Source organism: Caloenas nicobarica, chromosome 1 (assembly GCF_036013445.1).
Source record: "Caloenas nicobarica isolate bCalNic1 chromosome 1, bCalNic1.hap1, whole genome shotgun sequence".
NCBI classification, from domain to species: domain Eukaryota; kingdom Metazoa; phylum Chordata; class Aves; order Columbiformes; family Columbidae; genus Caloenas; species Caloenas nicobarica.
Genome location: NC_088245.1, coordinates 7,552,538 through 7,574,036, shown reverse-complemented (window position 1 = coordinate 7,574,036; position 21,499 = coordinate 7,552,538). Strand labels below are relative to the sequence as shown.

Genomic DNA, 21,499 nt, shown 5'->3' with positions numbered 1-21,499 from the left:
AAAACTCATGTGTCAGAGATCCCTCATGTCCAGCCGATGCTGCACGCAACAGTCTGTCCCTCTCTGCGCAGACATGCGGGCAAAGATGCCCCTTCTTCATATTTTAATACCAATGTTGCAAGGCGTCAGATTTACCTCTGAGGCTGGTCCAAAGTTTTAGCAAATGCACCCTGCTCACAGTTAAACAGGCCTTTCTGCCTCTATTGTCTCTGTATAGAGATGTCCCAATTTTTTCCACTTACCTTTAGTCTACGGTATAAATTATTGTTTTACTTAATTCACCGATATTTCAATGATCCTTTTCCTACAGTTTTCTTAAGCCCTGAGTCAATCGACCTCAATAAAGCATTTAATTAGAGAAAGATGGCCATTATAAACAGGCTGAAGATCTAGCTGAAACACTACCCTGTAGCAACGACAGAGCAAGGGTGAGGGGGAACCATAAGAAATGAAATACTCGAGTTATTTATAATCCAAAGCCAGCCGTCTGCCCTGGAGGTTACTTGAACCAACTCAACACTTGAGGGTGAAAGGAGCAATGTTTTTGTCAGCTCTGAAGAGCCAGCGTGCTTGACAAATAATTTAAATGTTGAGTGAGATGTTGATCTGCGTCAGATCCATACCAACCTGGAAAAGCTCTATTGAAATCTGCAGCATTATAATGAATCCGCTGTGGTTCAACTGAATCAGAAATCTCTCCCTTTATCGTGCGAAGCAGCTGCTCCAGTCCTCATTTGTGTCCCACTGGATGACTGCCATTATCAAAAGCAAGTCAGATAACCCCATGCCAGACAAGGATTTATGTTCAGAGCAGGACAGCACATGCTTGTGTATGGGGCTCAATGCAGCAACTCCTACGTGAAACCTTGAGGTGCAAGTGGCGCATGAGAAGGGCCATTAAAAGTGATGCATTTAAGCAAATGCCAAAAAGCCACTGTGTACCTGGATAATCAAGGAAAAACATCTGATAACCTAATGCAGAAACTGGAACCACAAGGAGGATCCAACTCTACAGGTATCTATGAATTCATTGCTTCAGTGGAATAAGTATCAGCGCTCAGCTCCCACAGCTTTTTTGGGGGGTGATGCACACAAACTGTCAATCTCCTCCTCTTTTGTCACAACCTCTCAAGATTTTGGGTCCTTTATTGAGGGGTTTGGAAAGGCTGGAGCTGACAGCACCAGCACTGCAATTGTTAGAATGGCCACTGAGGTAGAGATGGAGGAAAACGTCTCCATCGCTCTGTCCCTCTTCCCTGAGGGACATATTGGGCTCTGTATAAGAAGCCTGACAGCCCTTCATTAATTTCTTGCCTTCCTCAGCACTTAAACAAAACCAAACTGCTCCGATAAAGCATTTTAAGGCGAGCAGACAGCGCTGTGCATGCTGAGGAGCTGGCAGGCTGCTCCGGAGAGAGAAATAACTCTCTTAAAATATGCACTGTACTAATTACCTTGGCAAAGAGACAAGAGCACAAGTTAGGGCTGCTGTGATTTATACACGCTCGTGGCAGCAAGAGGTAGGAGCAAACTGCCGAGGAGCACAGAGCTGGAGGGCTATAACCCTGCAAGGCGGGGAGCAGAAAGACACAAACACTAGCAAGACCCCCAGCCTCTCCAGAGCCTTTCAGTCCCTTTCCTACCCCCATCCAGCTCTTCCCCTGCTCCTCTGCATGGCTGGGGTATTTACGCTTTTGGGGTATCCACCTCTGTGTCTGGGAGGTCACCGCAGCCCATCACAGGGGCTGGGAAGGCTGGTGCACGTGGAGAGTCAGCGTCACACACCGGGATGCCAGGACTGCCGGGAGCTGGGCACAGGGCAGAAAACAGCATCTTTTGGCATTGCTCTTCTCTGGCTAGTGAGAGCCGAGAAGTGTTAGTGACCACTAATATTCATGGGCAGGGACATGGGTCCCTCACAACAAGAAAGACCTTGAGGTGCTGGAGCGAGTTGAGAGAAGGGAACGGAGCTGGGGAAGGGGCTGGAGCACAAGTGTGATGGGAGCGGCTGAGGGAGCTGGGGGTTCAGCTGGAGAACAGGAGCTGAGGGGAGACCTTCTGATCTCTGACCTGCCTGAAAGGAGCTTGGAGCATGGAGGGGGTTGGTCTCTTCTCCCAAGTAAAAACTGATAGGATGAGAGGAAATGGCTTCAAGTGGTGCCAGGGGAGGTTTAGGTTGGATATTAGGAAAAATTTCTTCTTGGAAAGGGTTGTCAGGCATTGGAACAGGCTGCTCAGAGAAGTGGTGGAGTCACCATCTCCGGAGGTGTTTAAAAGATGCATAGATGAGGTTCTTAGGAACACGGTTTAGTGCTAGACTTAGGTTATGTTTGTACTTGATGATCTTGAAGGTCCCTTCCAACCAAAATGATTCTATGATTCTATTCTATGATCCCTCCAAACCTGAGAGTGGGCTGAGTTCAGGGCAAGGGCTGGTCCTGGCTGGGCCAGGGATGGCGATGAACCTCCTGCAAAGTGGGACCCAAGGATGTTCCTCCAGGAGGCAAATCACTGAGGACCTGTAACTGAAAGCATGTGAGAAAGGAGTAAGCTCCTTAGGACAGAGGAGGTGGCTTGTGTGAGGGGAACACCAGGGCATCCTGCAACAGGTCCTCCTGTGGGAGCCAAAACATTGACTGTTTTGCTGTCTTTTCCCTTAAAATGAGAGTATAGGAAGATGCAGAAGTTTTAACATTGCTTTAACAGATTACTGGCTTTGCAGTAAGGGATGGGAAAGCCCCAGTAAATTAGTCTATCAGGCAATTTATGGCTAGAGGAAATCTTGCTGGACTTCCAGCAACTGGGCCACCTTCCAAAATCCATAATAAGTTTGTATTTAATTCTTAGAGAATCAAAATCCCACTGACTTGATTTCCATCTGCTGGGACATTTCTGTGTGAAAAAAATGACCCCACTATCAGAGGTTCTGCTGCTTTTCTTCAAATGTGCAGAAATACAAAAATAACTCTTCTGTCTTCAATGTGAAAAAATCCTGAATTGTCCTCGGGGAGCTTCAGGCAGCTCTTAGTTGTCATCATTTTCTCGCAGTTTGGCCAAATAAAAGCTTTTCAGAATTATTTAGCAACCTTATCACATCAGCAACAGATTTTCCCTTAACCTCCTATTCCCGGTCTTGCCTTAAAAAAAATGGGACACAGATAAGGAAAACACAGGTGGATGTACAAAAGAAAGATATTGCCAGAAGTCATTTCTAGAAGCTATCAGGAGAACACAAGGGAAATACTGAGAACATCATCTCCTCACCAGGCAGAGAAAGCAAACACCTGCAAGCTCTTGTTACATATTATGGCTAATATTAAAGGGTAAATAACCTATTTGCATGGTCAGTGTACAGCCTGTAACACCAGAGATACTGGGGTTTGTTTTGCAAACAGTTTTATAGTGAGATTAGAGCAAAGAATTCAGTAAGTGCTCAAAGACCTGACATGTATGGTGTGGGAAGTCATTCAAGTGCTATTTATAGGGATAAACACATGTACTTCTTATTTTGGGAACAGACCCTCAAACTGGTTGACACTGGTGCCCTCATGAAACTGTGGACAAGGACATATTAGCACGGGGAATAAAAAAATAATTAAGAAGTAAGCCATGAGGAGCAATCATTTGGGGTTTTTTTCCCAATGTTTAACTGTGTTATCCTCAGCAATCCAGCATGCCTGTGTACATTTTGCCACGACTAATTCTCCTTCCAGCACCAAACAAGTAAATTATTCCCCACTGTCTTGCTTCGGTTTGTGTGTGATGCTGAGAGGATGAGATGACTGACCAGCTTTTCCCAACACATGACTCCAGGATGATGGTGGAAACTTTTTCTGGCATAGCATGCTTTGTGCTGTCCCTGGTTAATCCTTCCACACAAACATCATTGAAGATTTAATGCACGTCCACTTGAAAATAAAAAACAACCCAGCAGCAACGAAGTACAGGAATGAAAGACCCAAGATTTACCTCCAGATACTTGTTGCTTATAAATAACAACAAAAGCCCCAGTAATTCCCTTGTCCTACCAGTGAACAGAATCTGAAGAAAATTTGGTGCAAAATGTGTTCAGCCAAGTGCAGAAGAGACAGGAGGTGTTGAGTATGAATAACAGGGGCTGAGGAAAAGCATTCTGTGGCCCTGGATGTTTTTCCAGCTTTGGAACATGATCATCTATTTTTTGCGTATATTAACTTAATCTTCATTATATCAGATATGCATAAGATCAGTATTTTAGCTCCTCAAGCTTTTCTAACTCCTCCTGTGACCCAGACAGGTCCAAAATCCAGCTGCTGTGAATCCAGTGAAGTTTTTTCCTCTTCTTATACTTTATGTTTTAAAGTTGAACACAAATCAAAACTACCTTGTGATAAGTAGAAAGCCAAACTCAACAGCGAGGCTGTTTCAAATCGAGAAATGTTGCAACTGGAATAACAGGAAATTTCAGGCTGCTAAAATTAGTTTGTGTGAATAATGACTTCTCATGCAAAACAGGTTTTGATAAAAACTCCACTGGTGCAGCCTCTGCAATCTGGCTGTCATTAACAAGAAGCATTAGAGACTGGCACTGAAACAAAGGTATTCTTTCCTAAGACATCCTTCACCTTGCATATCACAAAACCAAATATTTGTCTGGAGCATCAGTGCCACAGAAACAGTTTGTTCTTCCAGTGTCATAAACTGAAGGCTCTCATGTGAGACTGAGCTTATGTCTGGAGGCCCTCAAACCATTTGCAGTAATAATAGCTCAAGGCATCTATAATTTATGCCTGGCTTCTGTTTTGGATTCCCCTGAGTTTCCGTCTTCTTAAATGACAACAGTCTGTTCATAGCGGCTGTGGGCATTCATGGGAGAGGTGGGGAGGTGATGGATGCAGGATGATGTGCTTGGATTGCCCTGTGCATAATTTTGTCTCTGACTGGTTTGGGCACTTTCAAGTATCTTCCAGTGGAGCTGGAAATGGCATATCCAGATGGGTGTGGTGATATATTGGAATTAATAACTCCTGCCCAGAGTGGGATTAACTACCAGCACAGCACCAGGGTGGCTATGCTGCTGGTGCTTGTGGCATCTCAACATCATGCCACACTCTGCTACCTCTGGTGATATGTCACTGCTGAGACAGCCAACCTAGATGTTAAACCTGTGCCCATCACTGGTGGTACCAAACACCTCAGCAGGGTTACTTCCTACCATCTTAGGGAAGGACCTCTCTTCCTCTCTGTCTTGACTGTACTCCAGACATCCACCTTCTTATGAGGCCACATTTGCAGCTTCTGGCTATTCCTGGAAGCAAGGATGAGATCCAGTTCAAGACTGGGACATGTGAGATGTCGGTTTCTGAGCTCCCATCACAGGCAACAGAGATGGAGTCAATGGAGACAGGAGCGGGATGCAAATGAACTATAAAGCAGATGAAACCGTACTGTGAAGCAAGGGGTCTAAACACGAAGTAGGGTGTGATCCAGTAGCTGCAGCATGGGCATCTGGTGCTATTCGACACAATCCATGATCTCCTGCTTGGCCTCCATCTGCCACTCCAGAAGGAAGGTCTCTGCAGTGTGTTATACCTGCCAAATCTGTGTGAATGTCCCCAACACTCCAGTGTGGCACTAAATGTATAAGCTTAGGCAACTGAACAACACATCCCAGTGAAATTTCATAGAATGTCCTGAGTTGGAAGGGACTCACAAGGATCATCGAGTCCAACTCCTGTCCCTGCACAGGACAACCCCACGGTTCACACCGTGTGTCTGAGGGTGTTGTCCAGTCTCTTCTTGAACACTGTCAGGTTGGGGCCGTGACACCTCCCTGGGGAGCCTGTTCCAGTGTCCAGCACCCTCTGGGGGAAGAACCTTTTCCTCATGTCCAACCTGAACCTTCCCTGGCACATCTTCCTGCCATTCCCTTGGGTCCTGTCATTGACCACCAGAGAGAAGAGCTCAGCGCCTGCCCCTCCTGCTCCCTTGTGATGAAGCTGTAGCCACCATGAGGTCTCCTCTCAGTCTCCTCTTCTCCAGGCTGAACAAACCAAGTGACTTCTTGCATTGACCCCGGCCGGGTTGAGGTGCCCACGCGCTGAGCCTGTTGCCACTGGAGAAGCTGTCAAGCACACAGGACCCCTGTCCCCAGCTGGCAGGTACACCATGGGGCTGTGGGGGGCTGGACTGTCCAGCGGCCACAGCTTGAGACCAGGTGAGACACTGTGACTGACACAGCACTAAGCACCCATGTGAGGGTGACCAAAGTGAGCCCTGGAGCGCTGCCGACTGTCACAGGAGCTGAAGGACGTCGCTCACATGCAGAAACATTCAAGGAGGTGGTTTGATCTCAGACCTAATCCCACCCAAGCAGTAACAGTCTGGCAAACACATTACCGAGCTCCTTCTATGGCAACACATTATTGCCATTTGTTTTGACTGTACATAGCACAAATCAACTCCTTACTACATGAAGCATAGAAACCCTGAAAAGGTTTCCTTGTCCTGCAAGCAGGAACTCACAAAACTGATTTAAGCCTTTAGGGTTGGAAATTCCCTGTATAGTAAATGGGAAATTTAGATTTGAGGAGTGTGTATGCCTTGTTTGACAAGCCTAGCACACACTGATTTGGAAAATAGAGCAGGAAACAACTAAGCTGAACCTTGCCGAAAGATCAGCCTTGCTTAGAAAGCGGGGAGGATTACAGATGTCATAGAAATCTTCCACCTGTCAAAGATGTGTTCGTGAACTGGGTGTGGAAGACACACTATTTAGCACTGTCTCACCCGTATTCCTCAGCAAGGCACATAAAAGCAACAAGTGAAATAACAACAAGTCTGCCAGCAAAAAAGACCTTTGGTGCATGAGCCATGGTTGAATGGGACTAAAAGGTTGGAGGGAAGTAGAGCCAAGTTTTTCTCCAGGCAATCAGGATGCAACAGCTCACAACCCTCCTGTGGGCTGCCAGATGGAGACGCATTTTCATGGTGGATATTTGACAACAAAGTGAACGTAGGCAGTGGTCAAGCCTGGAAGTGAGGCAGCATACTGCTGTCTCCCACCTGCATCTTCCTTCTTCCTGCTCTCTGAAGCTGGTACTCAAGAAAGAACTACAAAAGCACCAGAAAAGACTTTACCCAATTGCCCTGCCATGGCTGGCAAGGATTGAAAATGTCAAAGAACCCAATCCTTAGGCCTTCCATGCTCAGGTTTGCTTGTGGAAAATTGTAATTTTGGGTCGGCACATACCATCCTCATGTAAAAGAGCACTAGGGAATGACGTGTGAAGCAGTCTCTGAGGTATTTTGGCAGGTCTGCTGCCTTCCTCATTGCTGTAGCATATCCTGCTGGGCTTTGCCACAAAGTCAGAATCAGCACTGTTGATTTTTGCTTTGTTATGCAAAAGCTTTTTGCATCCTGCTATTGATGGTTGATCCAAGATAAATCCATCCCCCTGCAAAGTTTTGTACTCAATAAGTTTTCAAATATTTGTGTAGATTGGAAAGCTAGTCATAAAGCTCATGTTTTTAGGCAGGACTTTTTTTTTAATAAATAAATAAACACACATGCAAATAAATAAAGCCTTCCTACACTATCTTAATATAAAAAAGCGATTTCGGGTAGCATATAACTTATGCTAAAAATTAAATGAAAATGCAAAGAATGGACATCGCACAGAGTAGATAATACAGCAATTAGGTTTGTCCTGGCAAAATTAGTTTTACTACACCGTCAAATAGATATTCACGCTGACAAGCCACAAAATGTTTGCACAAGGAAAAAGGGAACAAAGTAGGAATGCTTTAATGCTGTGCCTCATTGGAGCTACTTTTTCCTTCAGTCTTGTGTAACTGTGACAGTTGTGAAAAAGGGAATTTTTTTTAAAAAAAGGGAAAGTACTGGTAATGCTGGTGTGAAAAGACATTTGTTTCTGCAGCAGTCAACAGCTACACAGCAGCTCTGTGCTCTCTTGCACAAAAAGAACAGGCTTCTTGTGCTCTGTCTGGTCACCCCGAGTCAGCCCCTGGTGAAAGCCTGACCTTCTCTCGAAGACCCACATAAATAGCTCCTGCTCCAAAGTCTGTCAAGCTGTACAGATGCAACCCACGCAATTATTGCTTGAATGACATGCATGGACTCACAGACCCGAGCCCTGAGTACAGACGACCTCATCAAGACAGGTCCCTAAGCTACAGGGCAGCCTGTTCCAGGGCTCTGGCACCTCAAAGGAAAGAAGTTTCTCCTCATATTCAGACGGAACCTCCTGTGCTTCAGTCTGTGCCCATTGCCCTTCACCCTATCGCTGGGCACCACTGAAAAGAGTCTGGTCCATCCTCTTGACACCACCCTTGAGATATTTATAAACATTGATGAGATCCCCTCTTGGCTTCTCTTCTCCAGGCTGAACAGGCCCAGCTCTCTCAGTCTCTCCTCATAAGAAAAGTGCTCGAGACCCCTCATCATCTTCATAGTCCAGTTCACAGGCAACAAGTTCTGCATTTCGTTCTCGATCCAAATATCAGCAGTGACTTCATCTATTCCTGCACACAGAGCCGGATTCAGATGATGGTGCCCAGAAATGTTATGGACGCCTTTCTCCGGACAGCACTAATGACCCCTGGTACCAGAGTGTCCCTGTGACCACAGTGGCCATGACACCTCTCCAATCCTTCCAAGTGTCGTTGGTGGTGCAGGAGGTGGCTTACCTTCTTCCATAGCTAAAGCACTGCAGGTGCACCCACATCTATTAAGAGATATTGGCTGCCCCTTTCACGGAGACAAGCCTGGATATAAGGAAAAACCTTTTCCCCATGCGGACAGTCAAGCAGTGGAACAGGTTTACCACAGGCGTTGTGTAGTTTCTGTCTTTGGAAGATTTCAAGACCCAACTGGATAAAACCACAGGCAACCTAGTCTGACAACAAGGACACAACTTCCTGAGGTTCCCTCCAATCTAAATTATCCTATTAAGCCTTTGTGAAGAAGGGTGGCAAGTACTGAATCAGGGCAGACACTAAATCTCCATAAATATATGAGTTCTGAGATCTACCCACCACTTTGGAGAACGCACAAAAGTCCTGGTCCTGTAGCTTTCTCAAGCAATCTATCCCCATTTCTTTGAGCAGCAATCAGCCCCATTAGAGGAGCAAATGTCGGCCAAGAATGCAGAGGCTTAATGGCCTGTCAGAAGACTGACAGAACTGACAGGGTCAGCTCACCCTGATGGTTGGATGTGCTGAGGAAAATGAGCCCTCATTTTCAGTAAAAATCTCAATACTTTGTATTATGTTTTGATGAGAAGAATTCACTGCAGTACATAAAAAGCTCTCCCCCTCTTATTTCCCTCTGTGCCCTCCCCAGAGAACAAAATGTCATCATGGTGACACCTTGAGAGAGATGGCCCTTCAGAATATGTCCATGGGCATGATGCTGTGCTCTGTGGACATGGCCAAATTTGTTTCTTGTCAAAGTTATCTGAGCAGGGGATTTAATAACTTCATTAACGTCACGACTTGGACAGGCCCATACTATTGCACATGGTGTAGTGCAGGTGGGAGCAAGGATTTTGGCTTTTGAACGGTCCTGGTTAATTTCCTACCACTTCTGCCAAAATTTCACCCTTTATGTAACTGGGAGGTGTCTGGGGTTCATGTCATTCTGGGTCACTAGTGTCAGATATTAACTTTTTTGGCCTAGATTAAATGGGTAAATGCAGTGGGAGTGCATGTTGCAGGTCTCAATGCTGCCTGTGACTGAAAAGCCAACAGATACTCACAGGATGTATGCAATGACCCCGATGGACCAGCAATCCACGGCTTTGCTGTAGGGTTTCTGGGCCAGCACTTCAGGAGCTGAAAATAAAAAGCCAAACAAGCACACATTACAAGACCAAACGTTTCAATGTGGTCAAGAGGTAGGACCCTGCAACTTGAAGCTCCCTGAGACCTTGTGTTGCCCTCTACATACAGCCCTTGCATTTGCAAATATGCTGATGTTTTCTGAAGCTCGTATTCTCATAAAGCACGATGACTCCTAAAGTGGAGCAAATTTCTCGTTTTCTGGCTCCAAGGACAGAAAACAAAGCCAAGCACAGAAAAATGCATGAGAGGCGGAGGGCCATCACCTCCCTGTCAGAGGAATGTTAGGAGACTTGGAGGAAAACGAGGTCAAGCTTTGCACCGGTGCTGAGACGCACATTCACCCTGACAGCCTCACAGCTCCACTGCATTGCGCTGCCAAACCGGTGACTTCAAGAGGCATCTCGGAAAGTGCAGCGTGTCAGGGAGGCGAAAAGCTTCATCTGCAGGAGAGGAAGGAGAGCTGTCACCACACCTCCCAGCATCTGCCTTCCAAAGCCTGATGGATATCAGCGTTATTTGTCCTTCTGCCTCTGGGAACACAGACAGCTCGGAGGGAGAACCGGAAAGTAGCAGGAATTGGACATATGCATGAAGGAACCTTCTGTCTCTATAGTTTTCAGCCACCATAGCCTGAATGTTGCTAGAAGTAAGAGCCTGGGCATTTCTTGAAACTCCTTGTGGGTCTGCTTTCCTATCTTACACCAGTGAGAGTTAAAAAGGTGCATTTTTTTGTTTGGGAGCCTGGAGTATTATGTTATCCCTGTTGGGAACTTTCAGTGCAAAAGCTTAAACCTAAATTTTAAAACCCTGTGACTCTAATCTTTTTCATGTAAAGAAGCTTTTGCTTTTTTTTTTTTTTTTTCCAAAGGAAAATGTACACAATAATGCAAGAAATTACTGATTGTGGCATGTCTAAAGCCACACTGGGTTTTACAAAGCACAGTATTTCCTCTGAGTACTTTGGAGTTCAAATGCTGCAAAAAAATCATGAAGGGGCAAGTCCACCAAAAATGTTTCTTTGGGGTTGCATCTTCCTCTGCTAGGAATCTTACTGATATCAAAGCAGTTAGTTTCTTGAAGAACAGTGAAAAAAAACCTGTGAAGCAAATAAATATATTAAAACTTGAGCCTCACATTTAGTTGCTACATATACTTTGGTGTACTGGTAAGGATTCTTCAAAGAGTTACCTTCTTAAGTTAGACAAGTCAACAAAACTAAGGTCAAAACATCCAGCAGGGAGGGGAAAAGGAAGCAGCAATGAGAAACAGAAAAGACTTTCTAGTGCTTGAGTATGAGAGCTTATAGAAGGGATTGAAGGGAAAACAGTGCGTGAGGTAGATGAGGACATCCAGGCAGCATTTCCACAAGCAGCAGAATGATGGAAAGGGTCAAGTCACATTGGGGTACATTGTAAAAAGGAAGAAAATCTAGGGAAATGTGGGTAAAAATATAGCTGGTAGCCAGATTATGAAGGCTCTTGAAGATTGGGATACGTCCCAATCTGCAGCACAAGATAAATACTACCCCGATCTTCAAGTCATCCAGCAAACCGGGACTCCTGCATGTATAAGAAATTAAAATGATGGTTCTGTTCCTATATTGTTTATCCTAATATGCTGTTGTAATGTGTGAATAATCCAACACCTATCCACTACATGCCAAAGGAGGCTTCCTTCCAACGTACCTAGCATGAATGGCTCCTAACCTGGTCCTAGGTGCTTGGCAGAAACCTGCACCACAATTCTGAGAAGACCCTAACTCCTTCCAGGACATGGGCACGCTGCTGTAGTCTATCAACGTCAAGGTTAAAATGTTCTTACTACAACAGGGGACAAAGCTGTGGAAAGGATGAAATTTTTTTACGAGGGTGGTGAAACACTGGCCCAGGTTGCGCAGAGAGGTGGTGGATGCCCCATCCCTGGAGACATCCCAGGCCAGGCTGGACGGGGCTCTGAGCAACCTGAGCTGGGTGAAGATGTCCCTGCTCATGGCAGGGGTTGGACTGGGTGAGCTTTGAAGGTCCCTTCCAACCCAAACCATTCTATGGTTCTATGAATATAAAAGGTTGGTGCCCAAAATGTAACTCCTTTCCCAACAGCTGGGTCAGGGTCTGCATGTCAGCTTGGGTGCTAGTCAGTACACAAGGCTGAAGTTGAAAACAAACTTGGGATAAAAGAATAAAGCACAGGAGAGCCATCCTATTTGGCCTGCCACTGCCTCCCAGATCATCTGGCAAACTGGGACGGTCTGGGAAATTTACATTTCTCTTCTGTAAAACAGTTGTTCCTCAAAGTTGCTCAACACAACCTTCCCAGACAACTCTTGTGTCCCTTAATCTCTCTCCTTCCGGATTCATCAAAATGTTCGTCCAAGTTTTCCTCAAAAAAGAATAGTTTTTCAAAATGTGCATCAAATAGGCTTTCTGAGACTCAGTTTCCTTTTTTGTTCCATCTTTTACAACTGAATTTTGTGACAAAATATGCAGAAGAAGGAAGTTAATTTTCCCCTGTCCTTAGGTGATTAGAGGTTTTCCAATTTTCCAGTCCTTTGAAATTCCCAATATTTAATTTGCATATCTCTTCTACCTTTGACAGTCTGCTCCTGTTTGCATCATTTTCTGGACTGGTAAACATTATACATCTTATAACCCCCAAAGAAAATGTTATGCAAATAGCTCCTGAGCACTATGGATCCTAGTGAACTCCTGACATTATACCGATATGCCACATTAACATAAAGAAAACAAATATATAAAGATTCTTCCTCTTAAAACATCAAAGCTGTTCTGGGGCATTTTTCTCTATTTTAAATGAGTGAAGAGCACTGATAAGAGACAGGTGCTGCTGTGGATGGTGGCTGTGAAGAAGGTAAGAATACCATAGGATCAAGCCCAAAGCAAATGTGAGGCTGTTGTCTCCCCTTTGGCAAACTTTAATGAAGAAAGGAAAGAGGTTTAAATAACTATTTTAAGACCAAATGGCTGCTTTTGATTTTTATTCCAAAGAGCAGACATGCAACAGGAACAGGAGAACATAGCTAAGCATCATCTGTCTCTGATATACTGAAAAGATGAAAATATTTAATGAGCTGAAAAACAAGTCAGAGGAGCTCGCAGGAATGACAGTAGATCAGCGCCAAGAGGCAAGAGCAGGAGACGCAATGAAAAAAAATCCAGGAGCTGACGGCATTTAAGGATCAACACAGACAGCTGAGGAGACAAAACAGCAGTAAAGAGAAAGGGGAAAGTCAAAGCTCCTGTTTCTGGTGCTGGGGAAATGTCAGCTGAGCAAAGGCTGCCAGCATCACACCGCCCCAGGGAATGCTACACAATGGTCCTCCAGAGACAGAGAAGTCCATGAAGCAAACTTGGACCTTCCCTCCACATCAGGAACTGCGTTTCAGGCCAAATCAGCATTGCTACCAGCAGAATGTGGCAGGTAAAATGTTGAGTAGTGGTCACAGGGCGTCATCCCACCTGCAGGTACATGAAGATGTGCTTCCCAGGCCAGATGATCTGCTGTTGCACCCTTAGAGGTTTTGCTTTTAATAAGAGAAAAAAATTAAAGGCTTGTTTTGAATGGAGGTTTTACGAAAAGCTACAGGAACGTTTGGAAACCTTTCAGAGCGCTATGCCGTTACCTCCAGTGAGCACAGCTATGCTAATAAGCTCCCTAAAAATGCAGCTGCTGGATGCCAAAACCAGCAATCCACGTTCTTGCAAACAGCTCAAGTGATGGGGATCGCTCTGATACTTTAAGCCTGTTGAACAAGCTGTACAAGTCAGGAGGGTGCCTGTTCTTCATGCCAGCCCCACGCTTAAAAGTGATTCCCCTTCACTCCCGTGATGGTGCTGCTCCCAGCAGATTTTGCTGTCTCACGAGAACTCAGTCCAGTGCTATTTTTGTGGTTTATATGGCTTCCCGCAAGCTGTGTTCCAGAAGGAACGAGGCATTTGAACAAAGGGTGACGGTCTTGAAGATCCCCATAGGAGTGACAAATCAGCAGGCTGCCATCAATGTGGGAGGAATAAAAAGATCTAAATAGGGTTAAAATAGCCAGGGACCTGCTGGCATTGGGCACGGACACAACTCAACTGGCCCAGCAAACTGGCCTCATGCAAACCAGGACTAGTAGTTCGGCTGGTAACTATTTTAACGCCGGTTCCCATCACGTAGGCAGGTCGGGTAAGTAAAGAAGGAGAAACACCAATGGGCTGCACAGGCACAAGATGGCCATGAAATCTGAGAGGGAAAGTGAAAAACAGGCAGAGTTTTAAGGGACACCAAAGGGAGATGGTGCCAGCCCCATTGCTTAGAACTCAAAGGTGCCACCTCAAGAAGATGGACAGAGAAGAACAACTCTGCACCATCGAGAAGATGGTTGGATGCATGAAGGGCCAACCCAGTCCCTCTCCTGAGGCCAAAGATGGTGCAAGAGGAGTGTGAACTGCCCTGCCGCTACACAAATCATCTTCCTCATGGTGTGAACAGGCTAAGAGGTATATGAAGCAGCTTCACTGCAACACGAGAGTCTCTCTTCCACTGACTCCTGGGATGAAAATGACTTCATTCTCTCTTTCATGCAGCCCTCCAGCCTTCATCTTGTTCTGGTTGGTCAAGACTTTGCAGTTTGCTGCTTCTTTCTGAAGGATAACAGGGTTTTGGTGCAGGTCTGCTGGCTTCTTGTGCGCCTGTTGTCCCTATTTCATGTCACTGAGTCAGATTCAGATTGAAACATGGAACATAATGCAGCTATAACACAGGCAAGCAAGGCCCATTTCAGGATATGGCAATGGAGCTGAGTGATTGCACTGTCACAAGCTTGTGCCTGAGCAAACCCTGGTGAGAGCAGTTCCCATGCTTTATTTTTACTTGATTACTCATGTTTCTGCCTAAACAACTCCTGGGGTTGCTTTTTTGCTAATAAGGGTATTCCAAAGGCTTACTGAATATTTTCAACATTTGACTCAAATAAGCCAAAATTCAACATGCAAATCTATTGCTTACTTAAATGGTTTGGTCTTGTGCAGGGCTAAGAGAAATACACTGCTTTGATATAATCTGAAATTGCTGCTGCATTTCTGGCAGAGCTGAAAGGTGTGAAATGACCTTTCATAAAAGCACTACAGAGAACAAAACCAGTGAGTGAGATGGGGTGTACAGGGAACAACCACACATCCAGGGTCCAGCCCCAACCCTTACAACAGAAAAATACAAGAAAATTTTACTTGAAGTTGGGTTGGGACTCAGAGCAAGAATTTTAAATCTCAGTAGGATTAAGGTATTAGGCAGTCACAAACACGGTTCATAATTCAGCGTTTCTGCAAAAAGAGATCAGATTGCCCGAGACAGGCTTTCTAACATTTTTTCCAAACTTTTCCATGCTCATGAGCTTCTCGCGAGTCCAAGCACCATCTGCAGAAGTAACCAAAGCTTTTTGAGAGACCAACTCTCACAGAAAGCCAGTCAGTGAGACCTAATTCCCAAACAGCCAGAAATCTCTTTAAAGGAATTTGCTGAGTGACAATAGTCACCTCCTGGTGAGTGTCCAACTTGACACACCTCGAGGATGGCTCATCTTCAGGCAGCTTTGAACACCTCCTTCATCAAAATCAATTTCTTATAAATGGTGTCAAGCCAAGCAGCCCAAATCTATCATGTTGAAAATGACAGATCACTAATGGCTTACACAGATCTTGCCCATAATCACACAGATCACTCAGGGTTTTGAAAACACTACTTCTGCAGTTCAGATGACGGGGTGGGATCCATGCAAGCCAATCCACACACCTAATTTGCAAAGAAATAAGCTACACAAGCTGTCTCATCTTACCCAATTTAGGTGCTATCAAGAAGTTGGGCATCTAGTCCCAACTAAACTCCTTTTCTAAGAAATGGAGGGAGATAACAGTGGTAAGCAGATAAGAAAATGCAAGACCTTTTCATTAGAAGAGGTTGTATTATCTTACTCTTCACTAAGTAAACATTTAGATTTGCATTTTAACAGAAGTGCTTCAACTAAGTCTAATTGGGTTAAATTATTCTAACCATAATCTTTTTTACTGTAGGAGTAAAATCTCTGACAAAACTCCTGAAAAGAATGAGATCTCTGAACTGTTGACAGTAATTTAATCTGTAAGGCAGAGTCTTAAAGGATAATGTGCTAATGTACTACTGGTTATGCTCATTTTAGATACACTCTAATTTGATAAGCAATACTTCAGTTTTCAGAAAGAAAACTGATACTTATTAAGAAGATTAATTACAATTACACCCTCACTTATTTGATGAATTTCTGAACCACAAAACCAGGAATTTACTGTCTCAGGTACCATTATCCTTTGGAGCTAAAACTAAGAAAAGTTGAGTTAAAAACTGAAACACAGAGAGCTGAAAGTATGTTCTACTCAGGGAAATTAGATAGAAATGACAGGAGGCCTTGCATACTTGCAAATGCTTGCAAAGGGCAGCAGACCTGAGTTAAGATCAGGTCTGCTACCAAGTCAGAAGCTTGTCCAGCACTTTGCACAGCAGGATCCAACTGGATCCATTTCTGGAGGTAAAGAAATATAAATAGTAGCAGATGTTAATGACTTATTGACCAAGCCTTGATGTGTTTCACGTGTGACAAGTGTCTAAGTTTTTTCCAGAAATTGAAAAGCAAAGTGGTTAAATTGACAAAAATAATTAATTCCTCATAATATCTTAGAAAATGGGATGTTCTACATATCTTTTAAAAAAAAAAAGTGCCCAGAATCGCCTTGTAAGTGATGGATGTCTGAGTGTTACTTCAATGCCAGGTAAAATGGATGGAAAAGAACGCAAAAAGAGTTGGCAGAGAGGACACTTCATGGGCCAGCACTGTGGCCCACGTCTGCCCCAGTCCAGACGAGGAGACGTATTCGTGTTGCGCCATTAGGAGGAGAAGCGGTCTTTACATCCATTTGAGGGCATCAGGCAGGTGCTGCAAATTGGAGCAATGTTGGAAGGCATAAAAGCTTTTAGATGTGGACAAATTGCAGACCGCGTATGTAAAGCCATTCCGTCAGGTATAACACTCATGGAGGCCTTTGTGGGCATCACCACAGTGACTGGTACCAAAAATTTTCTGTGCTTGGAAAATGTTGTCTGGGCAACCAATTATATGAAGAAAAAAAAAAAAAGCTCTACAGAGGAACTGCCTCCTGTGGGGAAAAAAAAAAAAAAAAGAAAAAAGAAATAGAACTAACATTTAAAGAGGTTTTTCTTTGTGAGAGAGGGGAAAAACTCCTGTCAGCACTTCAGAAATAAGCGGCCGTGACCTCTTGAACTGTAATGAGTAAATCCTGCGTTCAGTAAGGTAACAACGGGCCTGGAGACACTTGTGTAGCTATCAGCGCCCAGACCATGAGTAATGAGAGCTCTCAAACATCTCTCAAACCACGACAATTTGTGTCACATGCTCCAAGAGCTTCTTCTCCAAAATAGCAAGTTTTCTTATGTAAATGGCTACGCTGAGAGGCCATATGAGATCGCCCGGTGCCCAAGCAGAGTCGTACCCCCTCATTTTCATCAGCGCTTCAGCAAACATCATCTGAGCTTCCCAGCGTCTCACAGACTTTATTCTTAGTCAGTGCCCATTTCAGAACAAAATAAAACATGTTAATTAAGGGCAGAAGAGCTGACAGCAAAAATTATGAAAATTGCTGTCTCAGCTCAAGTCCTGCTAGTGCTTTGGAAGATTTCCAGTCTGGTGTGATGACATGAGACAGCTATTCAGGCTGTACAGAGTGCATCCTGACTCATCTGTCTTCAAATAAAAAAACGATGGGCTAATGGCTTCACGATGGGAAACCAGAGAAATCTATTCCTTTTTCTGATGTTATCGGGATAGATGGTGCCTGTGCAGTGTGAAGATAATGCCTGGAAAAAGGTATTCCTGGGGCAAATCTGGATCGCTGTGTGATAACCACATCATTTGTTTGAGTTCTCATACCGTGTTATCACCAGAGCTATGAAAACACAGGTGAGGTGGCAGCTGCAAAGCAAAAGGAGTGCCTGACTGCTGGAAAACATCAGGTTTTTCCTACTGGAAAGATGTGAGACAAATCTATCCCTGGGGAAGCCACTGTCATTTGAGTTTCATGGATTTCATGGATAACCCAGAGATTAATCTTACCGTCTCTGCTGACTAGTTTGGTATAGTATGAGGCACAGGTTTGCTGGACCCGTCTCATGCATGAAGTGAGTCTTTTAAATAGTGTTTGCTCAAACAGACCCTGTCGTCACCTGCCATCTAGTTCTCACGTTCAGTTACTTCAACTTTTTTGAAAGGGTGCTGGCAAACACACTGCTAATCCATAGCCTGGTACAATCGCTACTGAAAGAACAGAAGAGCAAAGAATAAAAATTAGGAAACAAATTGATAGTGCCCAGGAAGACCCAAGGATCTAAAGAGCTTCTGCATATTGATATCTAGGAGTCAGTAGTTTAACATGGCTTTAACAGAGGATTACTAAATATGTCTGAATAAAGGCAGCTCTTTCATTTTACCGTCTTCTGTCAGGAGAATCTGGCAAATGCTATCCTTTATGATTAAAATAATACGTTACATTAGGTAAAGCTTCTTGGTTTTGCAGAATCAATGTATTTGAGGCTATTTTTCAGGTGCTCCTGATTTAAGTACAGGCAGCGTCTTTGAGAAAACTCATTCTGCAAAGGATTAAAACTATGAGAGTGAATCCTACAAACTCAGAGCAGGATTGCAGGATCCAGACCTGAAGGAGAAGAGCACACAAGACAGAGCACCAGCAACTTCTGAAATCTAACAGACATCTGTAACATCTCATGTGCGCTATGTAGCAGCACTAGAAAACAAGTTATTATTTCCTTTTCACTGTGTGTCTGTATTGCAGCTGGGAAGACTGGATGACAGTATAACCAAACCTCTTACCAACATAGCCAGGTGTCCCACAGGCTGTGGACATCACATCTCCTTTACCCTCCATCTTCGACAATCCAAAGTCACTGATCATGATTTTTGACTCTTCATCCTGGCTGTAGTAGAGCAGGTTCTCGGGCTAGAAAGGAGAACAAGCAAAATGTGTTCTGAATATGTGAGTCCAGTAACAATGTCTGTTGGCCGATGTGTTGCATTTAGTACAACCCTTAGTTACACCATACACTAATATAATTTGGTTCCCCTATATCCTAAAGAGTTGCCCTTGCAACCGATATATAGATACTCTCCGGATTCCTGTATGGTAACTAATGAAAGAAGCTGACACCTTGGGCTTTAAGTAACTTTCCTGGGACAACAAACTTCTCCTTTGGCACCCCAAATAAGTAATAAGGCTAGTCCCTTACTTGTGAGATGTGTCTGACTTATCATCACTTTGGAGTGATAAAACAGAAGGATTAATTTGAAGGCAAGTAAATATGGTAAATCCAGGTAGTGTAATGAGAAGGTTTTTATACAGCATTTAAAAAAATAAAAAGGAAAACAGCAGGTATTAGAGATTTTTTGTATCTTCCCTGCTGGAAATAAGTTGTTATGAGAGAGGAAATGCCTTTACAATTAACAGACTTGCAGCAAGGATGTTTTAGCTAAAGCCGATTAGGAAAAAATGCTACAGCACTAAGCACCGTGACTTGTTTAGGCTGAGGGAAAACAAGAATCACTCCACAAAGCCCTGTGACTTTATATCAACGTCAGGCGGTCTGGAGAGCACAACCAACTCCATCTGCTGCAGCACAGTTCTCCATCCACGCGTTTTGAACGTGCTACTGGTCCACAGCAAAGCTCTTGCTGGGTGCTGTGACAGCGCATTTCTTCCCCTAATTCATATTTGGGATCGCAAAAAACGTCCAGCATGGGCTGGCGCTCTGACAGTCTGATGGCAACAGGGTGCCACTGCCCCACCCAGACCTTGGGGTCTTCATCTACAAAAGTGGTGGATACCCAATGTTTCGACACAAGCCCGGTGTAGACTTCTTGCCCAGAAGCTGGTACAAACACCCACCCGCATGCATCACATTCTGTCCATCAATCCCTGTGTGCTCCAGGAAATGGTGAAAAGCAGCTGTGGCCTTACAACATCATCAAACTCCTTGGGACACATCCAAGCTTGGGTTTGTGAGGAGCAAATGCAGTGTAGCAGCACCAGCATCTGTCTTCCCTCCATCCTGTAACCTCTTGCTCTGGGGAAAGGGGCAATGAAGAAACACTGAGGGGTGACTTCTCCTCCATCCTACTCTGAGGATCCTGCTTAGCCTCAAGTGGAGGTTAAAGCCCTTTCTGGCTCCCTGACCCCAACATGAACCACGAAGTGATGGCTTTATCCATGGGACATGATGCCCATGAGAAGATCGACAAGCTGCATCCACAGCTGTGAACCAGAGGGAGGCAAAAAGGGAAACGATTCTATTCATAAAAATAATTATGAAGTTATACCATTTATGTTTTTTGTTATTATATCTTTAATTGGGCTTTCTAATGCTGACACTGTTTTCAGGCGCTGCATGAGTTAGTTTTATGCCACGGTCAGCCCTTGGCTGGAGTTACTCCTGATTTTTACCAGTGTAAAAATCAGGGAGAACAATTTCTTTCCCAACGATTTCTGCTAACTTACCTTAGGCTGCCACTTATTCATATTTAGTAAAGCCAAGAAACCCTCCCATTTAAAATTCAAACCATTAAAAAATCTGTTTAAAAGAACTCTGGTCATTCAAGCTGGACAATTCCAAAAGTGTTATCGAGGTGGTTCTGTACCAAGCGGAGCTGCTCGAGTCTTTCAGTCCTTTTGTACCTCCTGGACTTCCCTGGACTTTATCTGCTGCCATCTCTTGATATCTGCTGCTGTGTTATTTAGATTAGAGATGTGGAACACAGATCAGCTTTTCCCAACTACAGCAAGTACTATTTTGGTATCTGAATAACACATAATTACAATAAATAATCATTACAGATTTTTCAAGGCTTATATTTCTGTAGAGTGGATTATTTCCCAGAGTTTCATTTCGAGAGATCACAATTAGAAACTTCCACTTATCTTGATATTTTGAGATCATACAAAGCCTTATTATATCTGCATTTTTGCCTTCATGGTATATTTGTGCTAACAGAAATTCACAACAGGTGTTCCTCACACACCATATTTTATGACTCATTTTAAAACAACTGATATGGTACTGACAAAGACTTGCAAACAAAAATAAAGAAAAAGAGCTAGTCTTTGCCCCAAAATACCACTGGAGAATGTTGGCTTGATCTAAATTCAGTATGTCCTTACATAAACTCTGAAAGTAATTTGCAGATGAATCCACCTCCCAATTAACAGATCTCATATTTTATTATAGGAACTTTTTAATAAGTTGGATCTGTTTTAAAGTGAGAGCTACAGCCTTCCTTTAAATTACAAAGGCAGGAATATTAAGAGCTTGCACAATAGAGTATCTGAATTAAGAGGACTCAGACCTCCCTCCAAAACCTCTGGTTGCAGAAATAAATTGAATTTAGGAGAAAGCTGGCCACGTTAAAATAATATACAATGCTTCCATACTGAAGTGCAGTGGAGCTCGAATAAATATGAAGATATTTTTATGTGCTTCAGGAAATGAATGAGAACTGAAGGCAGCACGTGAAGATTGCAGGAGATAGAAGACTAACCCATGCCTC

General features: G+C 44.0%; 1 protein-coding gene across 2 annotated transcripts in view; it reads right to left on the bottom strand.

Moving 5' to 3' along the window:
- Window positions 1–21,499, bottom strand: part of CAMK1D (calcium/calmodulin dependent protein kinase ID) — a 233,182-nt gene that overhangs the window by 27,886 nt on the left and 183,797 nt on the right. For both annotated transcript variants that reach the window (XM_065627004.1, XM_065627005.1), the window contains exons 5-6: window positions 18,776–18,902; window positions 9,759–9,834 (exon numbers count right to left, since the gene is read on the bottom strand). In XM_065627004.1, coding sequence (XP_065483076.1) covers window positions 9,759–9,834; window positions 18,776–18,902 — 203 coding nt within the window. The remainder of the gene's footprint in view (window positions 1–9,758; window positions 9,835–18,775; window positions 18,903–21,499) is intronic.